Here is an 18,612-nt window from a genome sequence, read left to right on the forward strand (position 1 = left end):
TGGCATTTTGTGGCATAGGGCAGGAGAGGTCTATTTTACAAGTCAATCCTGTAACCGAGCAAGATACAGTATATAAGGGTACCTCTGGATATGGAAATACATACATATTGCAAGTCTGTATAGATTTCAGGCTTCCCTCCGAGGGTTTGGAATTTTTAACGGGAGATCGGGTGAGGTAGGATGGGAGAATGGGAAGGAGGTACAGTGAATCCACCCATTCTGGATTCCTTTTGGTTCCACTTCTTTAGTGCTTGCAAACAAGCATTATTAAAAAAAAACCAAAAAAACAACCACGGTATGCCTCCGCAAAAAAAGAGAAAGGGGGAACTCAGGAGAATGTTCTCTTTCTGGCTGTCCCCAGTCGTGAACTGTGAAAGGTATAAAGCTGGTTGCTGGGATACTGACAACGAAGAATGGGGTTGTCTGCATTTACAAGTTCCTTACAGAGCATTCCCTGCTGTTTTCCATCCCTGTAAGGAAAAGAGGAGGCCTGGGGCTGAAAGGGCCAGAAAGCTAAGGAGGGGCACAGTTCTGGTACCATCATTACCTCCTGACACGACTCCCTCTCAGTGTTACCTTACCATCTGTTCTCATACTCCCTGATAGTACCACCCACCCTCAAAAGCAGCCAACTGGGGACAAGCTCAGGTGAAAAGGCTTTGTTTGTAGACAGAGTGGGAAGTAAACGGGCACTCCTTGGGTGCAACACTATAACTTGGCAGGAGAGAACTGTAAATAGACCTGGAGTTACTATTCAGTCAGCAGAAAGAAAAACTAGACTCTGTTATTCCAAGGGTGAGATGACAACCATGCAAAGGGAGGCCTGCCAAAGACTGTGCAGGGAAACAGTGTGTGGGCTCCAGTCCTTGCAGAACACAAAAGAGGCAGCCATGCTCTTTACCCAGGATCAAAAATGGTCGGGGGAATGGTGAGGCCTGGTGGGCAAAGGAGACTGATCAAACCTGAAGAAGCAGGCAACGGGCAAGATACTCACATATTGACTAGGGCTCTGGAAGAGTCGGCAAGAGCACAGAAATTGGCAGCACAGAGGGTCCCGGTGGTACAAAAGGAGCAGCAGCACCAAAATGGCCACAATGAACACAGAGGAAGAAACTGATAACAAAGAAGAGAAAAAGGGAAATACAATGAAACATCTTGCAGTTTCCAAACACCATCAAGCTCACTAAAATCTCTACAAAGTATGTATTCAGCTTCAGCCCAGACTTCCCCAAGGTCTACCACACTTGTCATCCCCAATGAGGAGAGTTGCTGTCCTAGAGGATGGTTAAAGATACTTCTAATGCCAATGAGAAAAGCAAGGAAGTCAAAAGGCCCAAAGCTGAAATAGCAAATGTATTATTGCAGCAATGGGAATGCAATCAGTTTGAGAGCCCATGGCGCCAAGGACATCTTAAAAATCAAGGTATCAGGCATAGTTTTCTCCGTCATATTACGTTTTTTTTTCTTTTAATACAACTACAGGTATATATAGCTGTACATTAGTCAAATAAATCCCTACTATAACCAAGATATAGGGGTCTTCTTAGTGAAGGATTTTAGAGATATCCTTTAACATTCTCTTTTAATTGGTGATCTTCAGGTATAGTAAATTTCAGCTCCTACTATCTTCAACAGTGCTGGCTGCAAATGATATCAACAATATGGACTGTATCAGGTTGGACTAGGGGTTTTAGTCTACTGACAGGGATATGGGGAGATTGCAGTCAAAATGTTTGCATTGTCAGACCAAACTGCTCTTCTTAAATGTAAAATTACTTCTACTATTTATCAGTTTTGACTTTCCTCCCAAATTACTTCTTCATCCCTGGATTCTAATAGGAAGGAAGGAAGGAAGGAAGGAAGGAAGGAAGGAAGGAAGGAAGGAAGGAAGGAAGGAAGGAAGGAAATTATTTTACCAGGTTTTGCTTTACCAATTTACTCTCTCCTTAATCCCTGCCTCTCCCTTTTCCTTATTCTTAGAACATAAATTCGTGGGCAGGCCTTTCTTTATTCTACTCTACATAGTGCTCAGTAAGAGGGAAACATTTGACAAATAATTAAGTGAAATTTCTATATCTCACATAGTGCAGTAAAAATATCAGCAATTACATAGTTGTTGAACACAGAGGACTAAGCTTCCAGCCTTTAGAATCTGTAATTCTACTGAATGTTTACTTCACAGCAGTCCCGTTGGCTTTTAAAGGCCTGGAATGAGGAGCTCTGGATGATGCTTTTTATTTCTGCATGTCCAGATTTCTACCACTTGTGAAGATTAGATGATAACATTTCCTTCCTGCACAAGATATTAAGTTCTCAATTGTAATTTGTTTCTGAAGAAATTCATTGAAATAAACCAAACATCACTAACTGCAGCTCTTAGATGAATCCAGCAGTTTCATTTTAGCTAAACTCTATTTGGTTCCATTTTCACAATCTGATGTCTTCACATATATTGGTCTATGACTCTCAATATCTCTACAGATAATCCTCGACTTACAACAGTTTGCTTAGTAACTGTTCAAAATTACAACGGCACTAAAAAAAAGTCACGTGATTTACATTTGGATGCTTGACAATCGACTCATATTTATGATAGTTGCATTGTCCTGGAGTGACATGATTACCCTTTGCAACGTTCTGACTAGCAAAGTCAATGGGCAAACCAGTTTCACTTAACAATCGTGTTTACTAATTTAACAACTGCAGTGATTCACTTAACAAATATGGCAAGAAAAGTCATAAAATGGGGCAAAACTTACTTAACAAATTTCTCACTTAGCAACATAAATTTTGGGCTCAGTTGTGGTCATAAGTTGAGGACTATCTTTATTAGCTTCTGGGAATTCTGGATGATATAGTCTACTCTATCACTTCTGGAGAAGTGGGAAATACTGTGTAAAGACTTTGGGTGAATACAGTTTAGAAAATACAACAGGCTGCTGCACTATATTTTTCTCTGCAGTGTCACAGTAATAGAGCTCATAAATTAATGTTAAAATTCGGATCTGTCAGTTGAGGCATATGTTCAAAAAGAACAAATTGAACATTTTCAAAAAATGTTTATATTTTTTGGCTATTTTTCTAATTAAGATGTTAATTTAAGCATCCCGATTTCACATGCAGAAAACTGATTTTAAATAACCTGCATCAAATATGGCTAGATCAATGAAGTTAATAGAAAGAAAACTGGAATTTATTTAGAGTCCATGGAGTCAGCAGAATTCTCATAGGCTTTGTATTTATTGGGATTTTATTAGTTTAAATTAGCTTTTCTGATTTGCTCTGGAAAAATGTGGTTGCTCAGCACTATGTTCATGTTGCAAGCAGGATCAAATTAAATTATGAGTCCCAAAATAATTGTATTTTAAAAAAGCCAATTCACCAATGTTGATTTGGCAGGATGGAGAACAAAGCCAAGACTACCAACATGAAGTTCACCCAAGATTAAATTTCTGCTTTAAGATAAAACAGATGAACAAGACTGGAAGTAATACCCCTGGACTGATATTGATGCATGTGGGGGAAAAAAAAAAAATCTCTGGGCTTTGAAGTTAAACAAGAATTAGTGGTCAGAAAATTTGAGCAAATGTATACTGCATCACCACAAGTAGAGCATTAGGGGATTTGGCCAACTGACCCTAAAGTACTGTGTCCAATTTGAGGCACCAAAGTTTAAGAATATCCTATCCATCCATCCATTCAACATTATCTCCAAACAGCATAAGCACGATAATCACCTAGTGAGCTTCAGGGAAAAATGAGGGCTTGAAGGGTCTTCCCAATCTAACACAAAAGGAACTAAGGAAAAAAAGGGAACATTTATGCTTAAACAGGAGAAGATAAATGATAGGTGGAAAAAATGCTTTCTTGCACCTGAAAGGTCTGAACTTTAATCAGCTCAAATGATAAGGGAAAGCATCAGGGTAAACACCAGAAAGAATTTCTTGATCCAAAGCACTGTTTGTGAATAGATGGCTACTTCTATCAGAAGTGCTGTAGAAGTAGACTTCCTGGGTCGACAAAACAGTGGACAAAATGACCTTTGAGGTCTCTTCCAACCCTCCAATTTGTTTGCTACACAGCTGTGATTCACGCATCACATTAACTTATGTAGTTGGTTTGATTTTAGCTTCAAGTGTTCTGCAAACCCAGGCTTCAAAGTTTATGGTTTAGGATGCAATGGGAATCCTATTGATTAATGAAACAAAATAAACCAGGAAGCCTTGCAGGGCACATCTGGGACAGGAGACAAGGCAAAAAGATATATATGCTCATGTGACACTGAATGTAGCTTTTGGCCTAGGGAGAAATCTTTAAGTAAGAAATGTTCTGAAGCCAAATTGTGCATTTCTACAGAGTGTTATTCCAATACATTTGGTAGGACTGGAGGAGGGGCTGTTTTAAAGTAGCTATATTCAAACTGTAAAACTCTTTATCCTGGGAAATATACCTAATACCAGCTGTGATCACTAGCATGCTTTTATCTATCGGGCAGGTTAGGTTTCTCCAATTTATCTATTGATTTCTTTTCATTGGTGTGTTTAATGCTGCGTATTTATAAATAAGCACAATTTTTTTAAAAAAATAACATTTCATGACAATTACAACTTGTGTTTTTAATACTATTCTTAGTTATTCTACCTTATGAATTTGGGGGCATTTTTTTTGATTGAAAGGTAGGTATATTTTCTATTTGAACCATCTTGAAAAGATCCTAAAAATAAAAAAAACTTCTAAGGGATGGATAACTTTGTCAATATTTGTGGTTAGTTAAGACAGTAAGTATCACAGGACACTGTCACGTTGTGAAACTCCAACATTTTTTTTTATAAAATATGATCAAATTCTTTTCGTTCTACATTCTCAAACAAAATATGCACAATAAAGAAGGATGCAAGGGACAGACTGTCTACAATCAGGGATCCCAGAATTATTTAGATTATAGAAGAATCTGTAACTGTTATTTGCTTAAAATTGTCTTCACATTTTTTTATTAGTGTGGATAAAAATACAATTTGCTGTAGCAGAGGTATAAATGCATGGCCTCCAGAGGTTACTGAAGCACAATTCCTTACATCCTGCATCCCATTGGCCATCTTAATGCCCCTGCTCCTTCCTCTCATGGAGCTATAGAAGTATGCAAGACTGAATTTCAAAGATGTCTACCCATTAGTCAGAAATATTTCTGTGGCTTTCAAAAATATAAAATATAAACACATCTATTTTGATTTTGGCTTGATAATACAAAGCATTATACTTAGGTCTCCATCTACATATTTTCATGCAAAGAAAATACAAAAAAAGAAAAAAAGAAAATGTTGGTGCCCTAATTGCAGCCTTAAGTCATTTGATTTTGATGGTATATTTTTCTTAATAAACGATACAGCATATCCTGTTCCTATGGCAAATATGTCAGCAACACATGGCTACGTGATGACTCTTGATCAGCTTGTCCAAAGGCTGAGGCAATTTCTGAAGTCAACATTTTGATAATGAATCACCTGGCATATTATAAACAGTTTATGGCGTCAAATGATTTTTATTGTGTTTCAAATGATTTTTATTATAATGTTTTCAGTTATTTTGTTGCATTGTTTTTGTTGTTAACTTTGTACTCTGCTCAGAGTCACATTGTGAGATGGGTGGCTATATAAAGTTACCAAATAAATTAAATAAACTACAGCACAGGTAGGACCTATATGAATACTGTATGCTCTAAATTAGAATTCCCTGCCAAGGAGCTACAATGATTTCTCCCTATTTTCTCACACAGATACAAGAGAGCACCATGCACAAAGATACTGGCTAATTCACACATGACACTATGCCTCAATGTGGCTTGGTTTGATTTTGATTTAGTGCCAAATAGCCATAGTTAACATCTTAATACAATGTATATACCCAGCTGACTGTGGTTAGTGAGCAAACCAGGATCAAATATGCAATGGCTTAGTACAGCATTACTTCTGCAACTGAAATCTGGGTTTGATTCTAGAGCCACGATAAACAGAATATTATATCTGTAATTCAGCTTTTCCCAATCTGTTTCCTTCCTTAGTCCTAATGCCCCTGGAGTGTATTTACTTAGACCACTTTTCTAAAAAAAAAAAAAAAAGTCACAAGCACTGCAGCCCATAAGAGCCCAGCTAGAAACCAACCATGTGCATGCACCCGAGAGAGGGAGAACAGAAGACAGCATGGCTTTTGGCAACACAATGAAGTGGGAGGGAAGGCAGTGGACTTTTCTACATTTCTAAAGAGAATCGAAGGCAACCACATCAATCCCAAAGGAAAAAGAAAAAGAGGACGAGGACAGGCGTGCAAAATACTCACTGGTAGCTATAATAATGGCCACGATATTACTGTCCATAGGACCAGTGTTGGCAGATGTGTTAGTCTGGGCCAAGGTTAGCTGGGTCATCGCCGGAGTCCGCCGCCTTCTCCCTGCTCTCTTTTTGGTTGGAGGCTCCACATGGAGGGACACCTGCCGGACCCGCGGCTCTTCAGATCAGTCCCGCTTCGTCTTTTCAACCAGCCGGCCAGCTACAATCTTTTCAGTCCGCCCTAGTTCCCGATAGCTTCTTTTTCTCAGGCTGCTCCTTGGGCAGTGCAGGAGCGGCTGGGTGCCGCCCCCGCCTCTCCTATTGTGCCTGGTGATCCCGTTCGCCTCTCTTTCTATTTGCATGCTCCGCTTCTGATAAGGAGATTTCTGGCAGGCCGAAGGCCGGTTCCGAGTCTTTTCCCTCCGGAGCAGGCCTGATGGAAGAACATCTGGATCACTCCTGGAATAAGCGGTTTTTTTTTGTTTTGTTTTTTGTTTTGTTCTCCGCTCTCTTACAAAGGGTAGGTTTGTCCCGAAAGCGATTGCATCGGATTCGTTTCTTTTGCAGCCGGTTCGGTTGTCTTCCCTTTTCGCGACGAAAAGCTATTGCGATACTTTTCGGATTATAGTTCAGTTCTAACGTTCCGTAAGATCTTATAATTATACAGTTCCTTCGGATTTCGTTCAGTTAACCCGTCTTAATTGAAATCACTCAAAAGGCTTTAAACCTCCTGGGCCTAGCTTCAGCCGCCCGGCATTCCCAGCCAAGTAGCAAAATCTTGAGATGGAGTGCGATGTTCCCCAAAGGCTATTTCAGAGGCTCGGATCCCGGGTAGGAATTACAAAAACACCTCCCGCTCCGCTCCCCTCCCCCCGCTACCTTAGACTCTGGGATGTAAGACTCCCGCGCTAGCTTCACCAAGAGATCTTAGCACTATCGCCTTATTGCGCCTATCTTCTAGGCTTCGCTCCTGATTGGTTACTGATTGAACGCTCTCCATCCCGATTGGTTCAAAGTGAGAATCGCTACATTCTCGGGATAGAACATTGTGTCGGCGGTCGCCATAGAAACTGTGGACCCGGAGAGGGGAAGCGAAAGGAACGTTCTCCCTCGCCTCCTCTGGCAGTCCATTATCTTTTTTTTTTTTTTTTTCATGTGCAACGTAATTTCTCACTCCCCCGAATTATTGACTTCTGGCTGCCTAAAGTAACGAAACCAAGCAGAACTACAAACTTTAACCGGACAGTTGGGAGAACGTTTTAGTAGCTTCTATTATCTTGGGGTGGGGGGGAATGCAAAGTGTTTGTAATATGTGGGCTAATTGCTACACGGTATGGAGTTTGGTTAAAATGAGGCAATACGGTACAAAGTGTGAAGACGGGGGATGCTTTTATTTGGCATTCATACCCAGAACATATTAAAGCATATTAAGTCTTTGATATTCATTAATTATGCAGTGACAACGGTCAGACCTAAGGTGATTCCCAAATTTAAGACAGGAATTTTCCTAGCTCTACATTGCAATGCCCAGGAATTGAGCTTGCCCTGTGCTATGAATTACAGCCTTTCTTGCAGTGGTGCATATTGAGAGTGACCTTTGGGACATCTATTTTGTATACTAATATTTGGGGGATAAAAAAGAGATGAGGTTTTGATAAACATGAATTTTAAAACCTCCTTCCATGCTTTTTGGAGAGACTTTATAGGAGTTTAAAATTAAATTGTAATTACATTTAAATTTAAAAAAATCTTTTTTTTTGTCCAGATTTCAGATAACTTTTTGTCTGTTTTGCTTTGCCTGTTTTCTGAAATGCAGCTATGGAACACCAACTCAAACTTTGTTCATGCTTGGGAATAACTTTTTGTCCCTTTAAAATTAAAACTCACAAAGTGTTGAAGATGATAGACTTTGAGCTTTTAGGGAGGAGAGAAAAAGAAAAATTACATAATCAGTATCTGCAACGATGCATTCTTCATGTTAGTTGGACTATTGACTCCCATTATCTTCAGACATATTATATATATGTGTGTATGTGTGTGTGTGTATGTGTGTGTACATACTTTGAACTATCATTAAATGAACTGTTGTAAATCAAGGACTAACTGTACCAGTATGATTTGTTACTGCATTTTGGAATATTTCTCCAAGTTCCTAATCTAGTCTACAGATGTAGACCTGATTCTGTTCAACAAGCCTGACCCAAGTGCTGGTATTAGTAGTTTAACGGTCAAAAAAGAGCTATCCAGGTTCAGCATCTGTATTTTACTCAACAAATTGAATGTTTATTGAGCATTCAGAACATTATAAATGCCTTCAGGTTTATTTATTTACAGAAAAATAATGCTTTCCAGATTCTTCACTAAGATAGTACAACATGTTAATGTAGAAGACCAAGAAATAGGAAAGGGCAGCTGCCTAACAAAATATACTGGAGAATTTTTTAGATGTATATTTATTGGACTGGATGAAAGGAACATTGTGAACATTTCCTAGACCTTATTCTTAGTAAGCAAATCTAGCTTGCTTATTGAAGTGAGTCAATACTACATCTTGGTGCTTCCTATTGTTTGCTCATAGCAGAGAAGCCTAATATAAAGGCATAAGAACAGGCTGGCAAAGCAAACAACTCTCCATTCATTTGCTTTATAAGGAAAAGATTGTATTAACTAGCACAGGAGTGCTATATATATATAAACCCGCCCCAGTTTTTATCAGCTGGTTTTCTCCAAACTGAGACTGTGCTAGTTGAACTACTATTGTAGTTTTTAGTACACCCACACAAATTAATTACTATCTACCTCATCCAAAGGCCCCAGAGTGCAGAGCACTGATCTCACCTACACTCAGCTTAATAGATCAAAGGTTTAAATTTACGTGAGGTAGTTGCACTTAGTCAGAATGTTATCAAAATCAGAAGCATTCTGATAAGGGAGGAAAGGTTACAGCAATACTGTGATAACCGAATTAGGGGTGCTGACTATGAATAGCACATGGCTGGCAGGAAAGCTAAGTTTATAGGACCTATAAAGGCAGGGCAGCTGAAGAGAGCAGAAGATAATGACTTGAAAAACAGTGTTGGGCCTAGTAGATAGGAGGCACAAACAGAGAAGGAATAAGTCTATTTACATTCTGAAATGAACTAATCAGCTTTGGTCACAATGTAAAAAATATGTTGAGACTCTTGAGTACAGAGAAAAGCAACAAATATGAGCAGGGGACTGGAGGCAAAAACAAAAAGAACAGTTGCTGAAATTGGGTATGTGTAATTTAATGAAGAGGACTAGGGGTGATGGATGTGATAGCAGTTTTCCAATATCTCAGGGGCTGCCACAAAGAAGAGGGAGTCAAGCTATTCTCCAAAGCACCTGAAGGCAGGACAAGAAGCAACGGATGGAAACTAATCTAGGAGAGAAGCAACCTAGAACTAAGGAGAAATTTCCTAACAGTTAGAACAATTAATCAGTGTAACAACTTGCCTCCAGAAGTTGTGAATGCTCCAACACTGCAAGTTTTTAAGAAGATATTCGACAACCATTTGTCTGAAATGATATAGGCAGGGTTTTTCTGCCTGAACAGGGGATTAGAGTTAGAAGATCTCCAAGGTCCTTTCCAATTCCATTATTCTGTATTCAGCTCTTTGATGTGACATATTAGGTTCCTTTTGCTAGCTGAACTATGATTTTTCAGTTTAGTAGGTATGGCTTCTAATATTTGCCTTTATAACCCAAAAAAGTATTTGTAACCCAAGATGTAACCATAATGATGCAACCATTACAATAAATTACCAAAAAAAAAAGTTGCCACATATGACATATTGAGTAGACAAACATCTTACTGCAAATTATTTAGCGCATCAATCTGGCTGCAGGTTCCATCAGGCCATAGAATCACACTTCATATAATTATATATCTGATCTTCTCTATACAAAAGCATAAAATAATTTTAAGACTTATTTGCTGCTTTTCCTTTATAGTGTAAAAATGGTGACCAAATAGTATAAATAGCTGACAATGAATTGTAATCTGTGCCATCAAAAATTTAATCATGTTACCGACGTATTTTACACACACTTTAAGCTGGAAATAAGATAAAAACCAAAACTAGAAATGGAGTTTTGGTCAATATTATGCCTGGCTAATAACCTCAATATCACACAATATTATTCTGGAGTAAACTAAGTAGGGACAAACGTTGTGCTATATAGATTTAGAATTGAACACTGTATGTTCAGAAATATATTTTCTTTTTTATTGCAGAGGGTACATGTAAAAAGGCAAAAACTGTAAGGGAAGTTGATACAGAATACTGAAAAACAGAGTTGGAAGGGAACTTGGAGGTCCTCTAATCCAACCCCCTGCTTGAGCAGGAGACCCTATACTAGGGCTAGGCAACCTTGGCTCATTAATGACTCGTGGACTTCAACTCCCAGAATTCCTGCTGGCTCAGGAATTCTGGGAGTTGAAGTCCATAAGTCATAAAAGAGCCAAGGTTGCCTACCCTTGCCTAAAGAAGATCTTCTTGAGTCCAGGTTAATGTACATGACCTCTACTTGCTTTTATAGAAAAGGACTTCTTGGACTATTAAAACAATTCCTGGTTCTATATATTGCCATGATTTCCAGATGGCTAAGGCCTCCATCGAAGGATATTTGACGCCTAAGCATGGCCATGTCAATTTTGCCACTGTTTTCCCTGGGATGTTATTTTGACTCGCGAGTCCAGAATACAGCTCTGCTATTCCCTATTCATATGAGAACCTAACAAATAATACAGCTAGATTTCATCTTTTCCCGCAATAGATTTATTTTACTTTACGGAGATAAAACGTCAGAAACAGAAGGGAAGAAAAGATGGGACCCTTCCAAGCTGAGGGCGATGCTTGGACTCCATGTTCCTCTCCACCACTCTTCCCAGCAGCTCAAAGTTTCTATTCATGAAGGAACTGCAACTGCAGGCTAAGTCTCCCAACATCTGCAAATGCTTCTAGTAGGAGTTTGTAGGCAATGACCTAATGCAAACTTGACAATTTTAAGGCATGAGGACTTCAACTCCCAGAATTCCACAGCCAGCAATGCTGGCTGTGGAATTCTGGGAGTTGAAGTCCACATGCCTTAAAATTGTCAAGCTTGGGAAACACTGACCTAATGGAAGGGGGAAGCGCCAACTTTCCTTGTGCATTTCTTGCCATATGAAGGATCCAGTAGAGAGACACATTGTGATCAGATTCAAGCTTTGGATCTTCATAATGTTCTTAGAAACCATCCTGGGCATGGATCTGAGAGCACTGTTGCTATATGTATGCTAAGAAACAAAACCATTGAGATTACAGCCAGAACTTTTGCAACATTCACAGACTACTCCCACAATTTTAGGGCTCGAACATACACACAGCAAATGAAGGCTACAAACCGAGTACTGTTTTTCACATTCCATCTCATCCCCCTTTCCATACAATCAGCCAGCCAATGAAAATAAATCTCCCTGGTGCTGTTTCAAAGTTTACTTACTGAATGGTTTGGAACAATGCCATATTTATTCAATCAGCTCTCATTAGGTTCATTAAAAGAACGTGATAATATCAGAAGGTAGAAAGCCTCAGTGGAGTGTATGATAGTAAAAGGGGAGATGGTGAGCTTAATCACACCTGACAGCTCTTATACCAGCTTTTATGCAAGTGGCCTTTAAGCACTCCACAAAGATTATTCATTCATCTCCTTTGCAATGGAAGGATAATGAACTCATTCAGACTCTGCAAACATAGTAAGTTTGCAATCCAGCAAAGACCCCCTTCAAATTATTTATATGTTCCTATCAGCAGATTCTATAAATACTTCATTTTCTGCATTGCTCTCCACTGGCATAATTAGTAACTTTGATTTTATTTGGCACCCAGCATATGCAATTGCTGCTTTAATTATCCCTAATCCCATCCCAGGTCTGCTTGCTTGCAACAACTGAAGACATGTAATAAAATTAAAAACAGAGGCTGCGATCCATCCAATTTGACCACTAAAAACTTTGCTCAAATTTAGCTGCATTGCTGATGAAATCATCTTGCCCATAACCATAAGAATTAGAAACTTTAAAAAGGGAAAGCACAAAATCTTTTTGAAATCAGCTTCTGTGTCAAATGGCTCCATACAATGTGCACTCCAAAATTTTGCTTTGAACAAAATTAATTTTTGAATAAGAACATAAGATGAACAGATAATGTGGAAGAATTATATAATTTCAAGACATCTGATTTAGGCTAATGAATTTCACCACAGTATGTTATTTAGAGCTTAGTGAGTTGTCTAAATCTTACAAAGTAATCCAGATTTGTAAATAAAATACAGACTGATACTGAATTGCTTAATTAACATAATGTACTAAACAAGTTTCTATTTCAATCTTCCTCATGCTAGCACCTTTCAGATATGTGGACGTTACTTCTCAAAGTTCAAAGCTATTTTGGTCTTTCCTCAAAATCCAGAGACATGAAGTCCATTTATCTGGAGGTAACCAAATTGCAGAGGACTGGATTACCCATTTAAAGCTGATTAAAATCTGGACAATCATTCATTGGCAAGACAGATTGCCAAGAAAACTATAGTATTCTGAGTGTCATTCAGTGATTATCCAGTTTTTTTTAATGTATTCTGGATTTGGGAATCCTAATTAAATAAAGCTAGTAAAGAACTGTATAGACTGCTCAGAGAAAGAGGAGGAAATAGTGACAGATCCCATCCTTCTTCTAGAGCAGTGGTTCTCAACCTGTGGGTCGGGACCCCATTTGGGGTTGAACGACCATTTCACGGGGGGTCGCCAAACAACGCAGTACGCCATTTTTTCCCTTTTCCTTAGCTGTGCTACTCCCTTTTATTCTATCGGCTTTTGAAAGCCAATAGAATAGACTCTCTTGAATAGAGTCTAATTCTATTGGCTTTCAAAAGCCAATAGGAATTGTCCAGGCTGTCTCTGCCCTGCTGAGCCCGCCAAAAGTCCCATTCTGCAAACGGTGCTGCACCAGTTGAGTAGTCCTCGACTTACGACCGGTTGAGTAGTCCTCGACTTACGACCGGTTGGGGGGTCGCGGCATTAAAAAGGTTGAGAACCACTGTTCTAGAGGCACAAAGTTTGTCTGGTGTTCAGAGTTTAAGTTAACAGTCACTGGGTGCTAGATTAATTTTTCCTTCCAGCAAAGGCAATAGAATTTTTGGAAGCCAGTTTTAACCACTGAAATACAGTCTCCTTTTTCCTGTTCTCCCAGTTTTGCCTTCTGATAGCAGGTCGTGTTGCTACTGATCCCCAGCCCGCCCGCAAAACACTACCTGGTATTTCTTCAGTGAGTCAAGGAAATCAACTGCAAGAATTTCACACTCTTCACACTGTAGAGATATAGATATATTTGTGTTGCATATATAAGACAACTTTACATAATGCTCTGACACCACATTTTTCAGCACTCATTCTTTGGAAAGGGTTGCAGCTGACACTCTGCCTAGTTATTCCTTTTAGCACAGTATATGGAAGTGGCTTTGTGAGTCCCTTTTCCAGGTTGAGGTACTACTCTTTCCCCAGCCCCATGGTCAGGGGTAGGCAACCTTGGCTTTTTTATGACTCGTGGACTTCAACTCCCAGAATTCCTGAGCCAGCCATGCTGGCTCAGGAATTCTGGGAGTTGAAGTCCACGAGTCATAAAAGAGCCAAGGTCACCTACCCCTGACCATGGTCTATGCTATGTGTGGCAGAACTGATCCTAAACAATTGTGTTATTGTTCTGCCAGACCTCATCAACAAACATTTCCATTTGCTTTGTTTCTTCTTACATCAGTGCAGACCTTAAAACGGAAGGTTATTTTTTAAAACCAGACAACCCTGGTCATCTACAATTTTATCCAGGAGGTTAACCACCTGCAGGTTTTGAAAAGATTGGACCAAAACCAGAGACCAGAATGCTTTTAAAATCTTTCTGAAGTTGCCTCAGAACTTCAGCTGGGGGACGGAGAGTGGGGGATAGACACATTCTAAAAATCCCTTTTCACAGGCAACAATAACTCCACTCTACTTGAAATAATCTAAGTCATGGGTTCCCCATGTTGCTCTTCCAATGGCAGACTACAACTTCCATCTTTCTTAACCATTGGCCATGTTAGCAGTGTCTTATGAAAGCTGGAACTCAACAATTTGGGAATGCATCAGCTCTCCAACCCTGATCAGTATGGTCAGTATATTCTGATATGGCACACATTAAAAATATTCCAAAGAACAACTTCTTAACATTTCCCCCTTCCGATAACTATTAGAAAAGACAACAAACTCTGACACTGCTGGCCCCAGTTCAACTGGGGGTGGTTCACTCAGTTTTCTAGGATGCATCTGAAAGACTAAGACTAAGAAATATGTTTATAGACATTGGACAACATTCAGTACAGAATAGCATCACTCTCTGAGGATGGGAAATATGTTTTTGGCTGAAGGAGCAACAGCTCTTAAAGGGACAGCTTTTCCAGTAAAGGACAGGTTGAGGAGATGTAGATGTGTGCAGGACACAGTACTGTCTGAACCCGACAAGCTTAAGTGTTAATGGAAAATTAAGGAAAGATGAAACAACACAGAAGAAACCAGCGCAAAGATGAGAGGAAACAGGTTAGGGCAGGGGTAGGCAACCTTGGCTCTTTTATGACTCGTGGACTTCAACTCCCAGAATTCCTGAGCCAGCATAGCTCAGGAAGTTGAAGTCCACGAGTCATAAAAGAGCCAAGGTTGCCTACCCCTGGGTTAGGGGAATCCGAGGGAGGTAACAGGAGATAGCAGATATCCAGCAATCCAATGAAAAGAAGCAAATGGAAAAATATATAATGCTTTGCTTCACATATCTCTTAGAAAGAATAGTTAGGGCCATTAGCCTAGCTCCAACAATATGTAGCCATAGCCAGAATTCACACTGAAAGAGGAAGGTAAGGCTTGAGATACTTCACAATAGGCATTAGTGGGTACATTGGATTTGGCACCACTGGCAGTTCCATTTAAAGGGGAGCTTGGCACATTGGCCAGAAAGGCCCAACTCCTGTAAGGCCAGAAAGGGGAGCTCATTTTCATTTTTCCCCCAAGAAGAAAAAAACTTTTAAATCTTAGCAGCAAGATCCAATCACCCAGTATGCCTAGGAGGGCACTCAATTTTTTTTACCCTATAAAACATCAAGACAACAAGTTGGAGAAGAGAATGGAAACACTGACACAGAAGAGGGAGAGGCAAGATGACGGTGGTCTATATTGCACTTTTGTCTTATATATACACATGCACTTTTATTTAAAAAAAAGAGAGAAAAAAATAAGAACCAAAAGGATGGAGGAAGAAGATGGAAAACAGGTCTGTCAAGCAACTGGCTTCCTGTATTCCTCAACTCCATCCTGTCATTTCCCAGAATGCTTTGCCAGCAACCATTTGGGAACAGAGCGTCCTGATCTTGCAGAGCTGATCTTGCAGAGCGTACTCCATGATTGATGAGGTCCCACTGGCTTAGGTGCGCTGGAGCCAGGAAGCTAACGGTCGAATCTGTCAGTCAAGAACGTTTCTGTTGCTCTGATTTATAAATATGTTGCTCCTCTTCCTCGCCTTCGCTGCTTTCCAGCAAATCCTGAGAATGGTGGTGGGGGAATTCTGCTCTGCCACTTTTTGCACCACTAAGCCTGCCACGACAAAATGTTTCTGTCCCCGTATTTGTCCCATATGACAATGGTGCATTTTCACAGGCTGAAGTCTTATGAAGAGTTTTCCCTGCAGAGAGGAGGGCCCCTATCCCCCCTCACCCCATGCCCTCCATGGGGGATGCTTCCTTGATCCCAAGAATGTGCTGCCGGCTGCCCCTGCTACCTTAGCCGTCCATCAGGCTTGATGGTCCCCAGTTCTGATTTGGGGTCCGGAGACAGTGAGCTCCAGGAGGTTTTGTTACAGAGCTCCAAGGGCGAGCAGCTGGAAGGGCTCATCATACAGAGTCCAGCTACTGACCAGAAACTGCTGATGCTGCTGTCTGTCCAGTTCTCTAGAGCATGGCCAAAGAGCTGTGCATGCTGCTGGGAAACTCGCCCGATTTCATCCAAATGGGGAAGGTTCAGGATGCCAGCCAGGCCCTGGAAATTCTGCTCCATGTACTCGTTCCGGGGAGGGCCAGCATGGAGCCACTTGCCATCATCTGAGTCAGAACACACACACACACACACACACAGAGAGAGAGAGAGAGAGAGAGAGAGAGAGAGAGAGAGAGAGAGAGAGAGAGAGGAGATGAGCAAGACAAATCTGCCCACATTTTAAGCACATATGTGTTTATTTACATATATTTTTATTTATATGCCATCCCCAAATAGTGTACAGTAATCATGTACAGGTAAGTCCTCGACTTACCACAACTGAGCCCAACATTTCTGTTGCTAAGCAAGACAGTTGTTAAGTGAATGTTGCTCCATTCTGCGACCTGTCTTGCCCCAGTTGTTAAGTGAACCACTGCAGTTGTTAAGTTAGTAACACGGCCATTAAGTGAATCTGGCTTCCCTGTTGACTTGGTGTGTCAGAAGGTTGCAAAAGGTGGATCACGTGACCCTGGGACACTGCAACTGTGATAAATGTGAACCAGTTGGCCAGCATCCGAATTTTGATCATGTGACCATGAGGGGGGGGGTCGCTGCAAATAGTTGTTAAGTGTGAAAAACGGTAAGTCATTTTTTCAGTACCGCTGTAACTTTCAACAGTCACTGAATGAATGGTTGTAAGTCAAGGACCACCTGTACTAGGCTAGAAGCAAGCTAATAACCTGGAGTAACTTCTGACTGTTCGGCAAGCGGTTCAATCTCAGAACAATTGAGCAGATTCCGTGATGGAGCATTTTGTATGATTCTACTAGAACCAATTCAATGGAGAGTCATTAGTCTTGAATCCCTCCTGTGTCTTGTCCTTATTACTGGTGGCCTTTGGGCAAAATAACTGACTGCCAAAGGATGGAACTGAAGGCGGGTGGGGGAGGGGGAAGAAGCCTTCCTTCCCTTCCCTCTTTAACATCACAGTCATTGGGGAAGGGGGAGGCATACTATCAGCCCCACTGAGAAGGCCAAACAAGACATTAACTCCACAAGAAGGCTGAAACTCACTTTTACTAATATTGGCTACCATAACCCAATCTTTGTAAGTCGGACTGGGCTTAACTTCCCCTACCCCACCCCACCTTTCCTTCTCAAGATCATCTTTACTTTCTATCCCTATCTACTTCACCCATTATTCTGAATTTAAACTTGCACCATTTTTGGGGCGACTAAGGATATTTCTCCTCCAATCATAGACAAGATGTCCAGTCTCTGCAAGGAGCTGGACACCTGTGTTAGGAAAACAGGAATGTAAAATGGCGTCCTGCTAATGTAAATGGATCAATAAACTGAAATTCCTCCTCCCTTCGTGTTGCCATTATCAAGTGTTTTGTAACAGTTTCAGAACTGCTTATAATTCCAGGAGATTTATAGTGGTAAGGTTAAAAATACAGGAATCAACCATTTCAATGAAAAACCTGACAATAAATATAAATGAGAAGAACTTGTATCCCATCTATAATAGGTCAACCAAAACCATAAAAGTCACCCAGCATAAACACCCAATTAAATAGTGCAATGAGAAATATTCTTTGGAAGGGAACAAGTGTAGCTCCAGAAGCAGGGTATCCAAATCCCCGGGGGCCAATAAGAAGGAGTCTGCAAGGACAGGACCATTAAACCCTTTTTTCACTCCACACAATTAGGCACATTCTACTTGCAGGAGACAGTTCCTGAAATACTTTGGAATCAAACTATGTAGGGCTTTATAGATTAATTTTATAACAATTATAATTTCTGGGTCTTTTTGAAAGGCAGGATATTGTGGCAACACAAAAATCTGCATTATATTTGTTTTGCCTACTGATCTGGAATTAAATGTTCTTTTAAATCGAGCTCTGTACATTTTCAAAACTATGATGTGCATCCTAATTTGAGAAGAGGAGAGAGATCATTGCTGCTGTGGCTCAAAAGCGAATTCTGAGCTTGCTATACATGGTCAGAGTTCAAAATATCCATGCTTAGGACAGCATTGTAGCTGTTTTGACAAGGGTCATATTTACGTAATATCCCCTTCGTCCTTAAAGAGAGATTTAATGCAAACCTCTGACAACGGTATAGGACATTTGTAGACAATAGAGTGATGGAAATGAGCTATGTTTCAGGGAATCACAAAAGACTCATAAATGTACACAAAAGACTAAGTCATAAATGTAATATATGAATTCA

General features: G+C 40.2%; 1 protein-coding gene across 2 annotated transcripts in view; it reads right to left on the minus strand.

Annotated features, from left to right (window-relative positions):
- Nucleotides 1–18,612, minus strand: part of XYLT2 (xylosyltransferase 2) — a 78,327-nt gene that overhangs the window by 20,006 nt on the left and 39,709 nt on the right. Inside the window, exon 11 of one of the 2 annotated variants that reach the window (XM_039342856.1) lies at nt 995–1,113. In XM_039342856.1, the coding sequence (XP_039198790.1) occupies nt 995–1,113 (119 nt within the window). Of the gene's footprint in view, nt 1–994; nt 1,114–15,555; nt 16,503–18,612 lie in introns of those variants that run through there. The other variant, XM_039342857.1, reaches the window with a different exon arrangement.

Source organism: Crotalus tigris, unplaced genomic scaffold (assembly GCF_016545835.1).
Source record: "Crotalus tigris isolate CLP2741 ecotype Arizona unplaced genomic scaffold, ASM1654583v1 scf7180000017814.3102382, whole genome shotgun sequence".
Taxonomy (NCBI): Eukaryota; Metazoa; Chordata; class Lepidosauria; order Squamata; family Viperidae; genus Crotalus; species Crotalus tigris.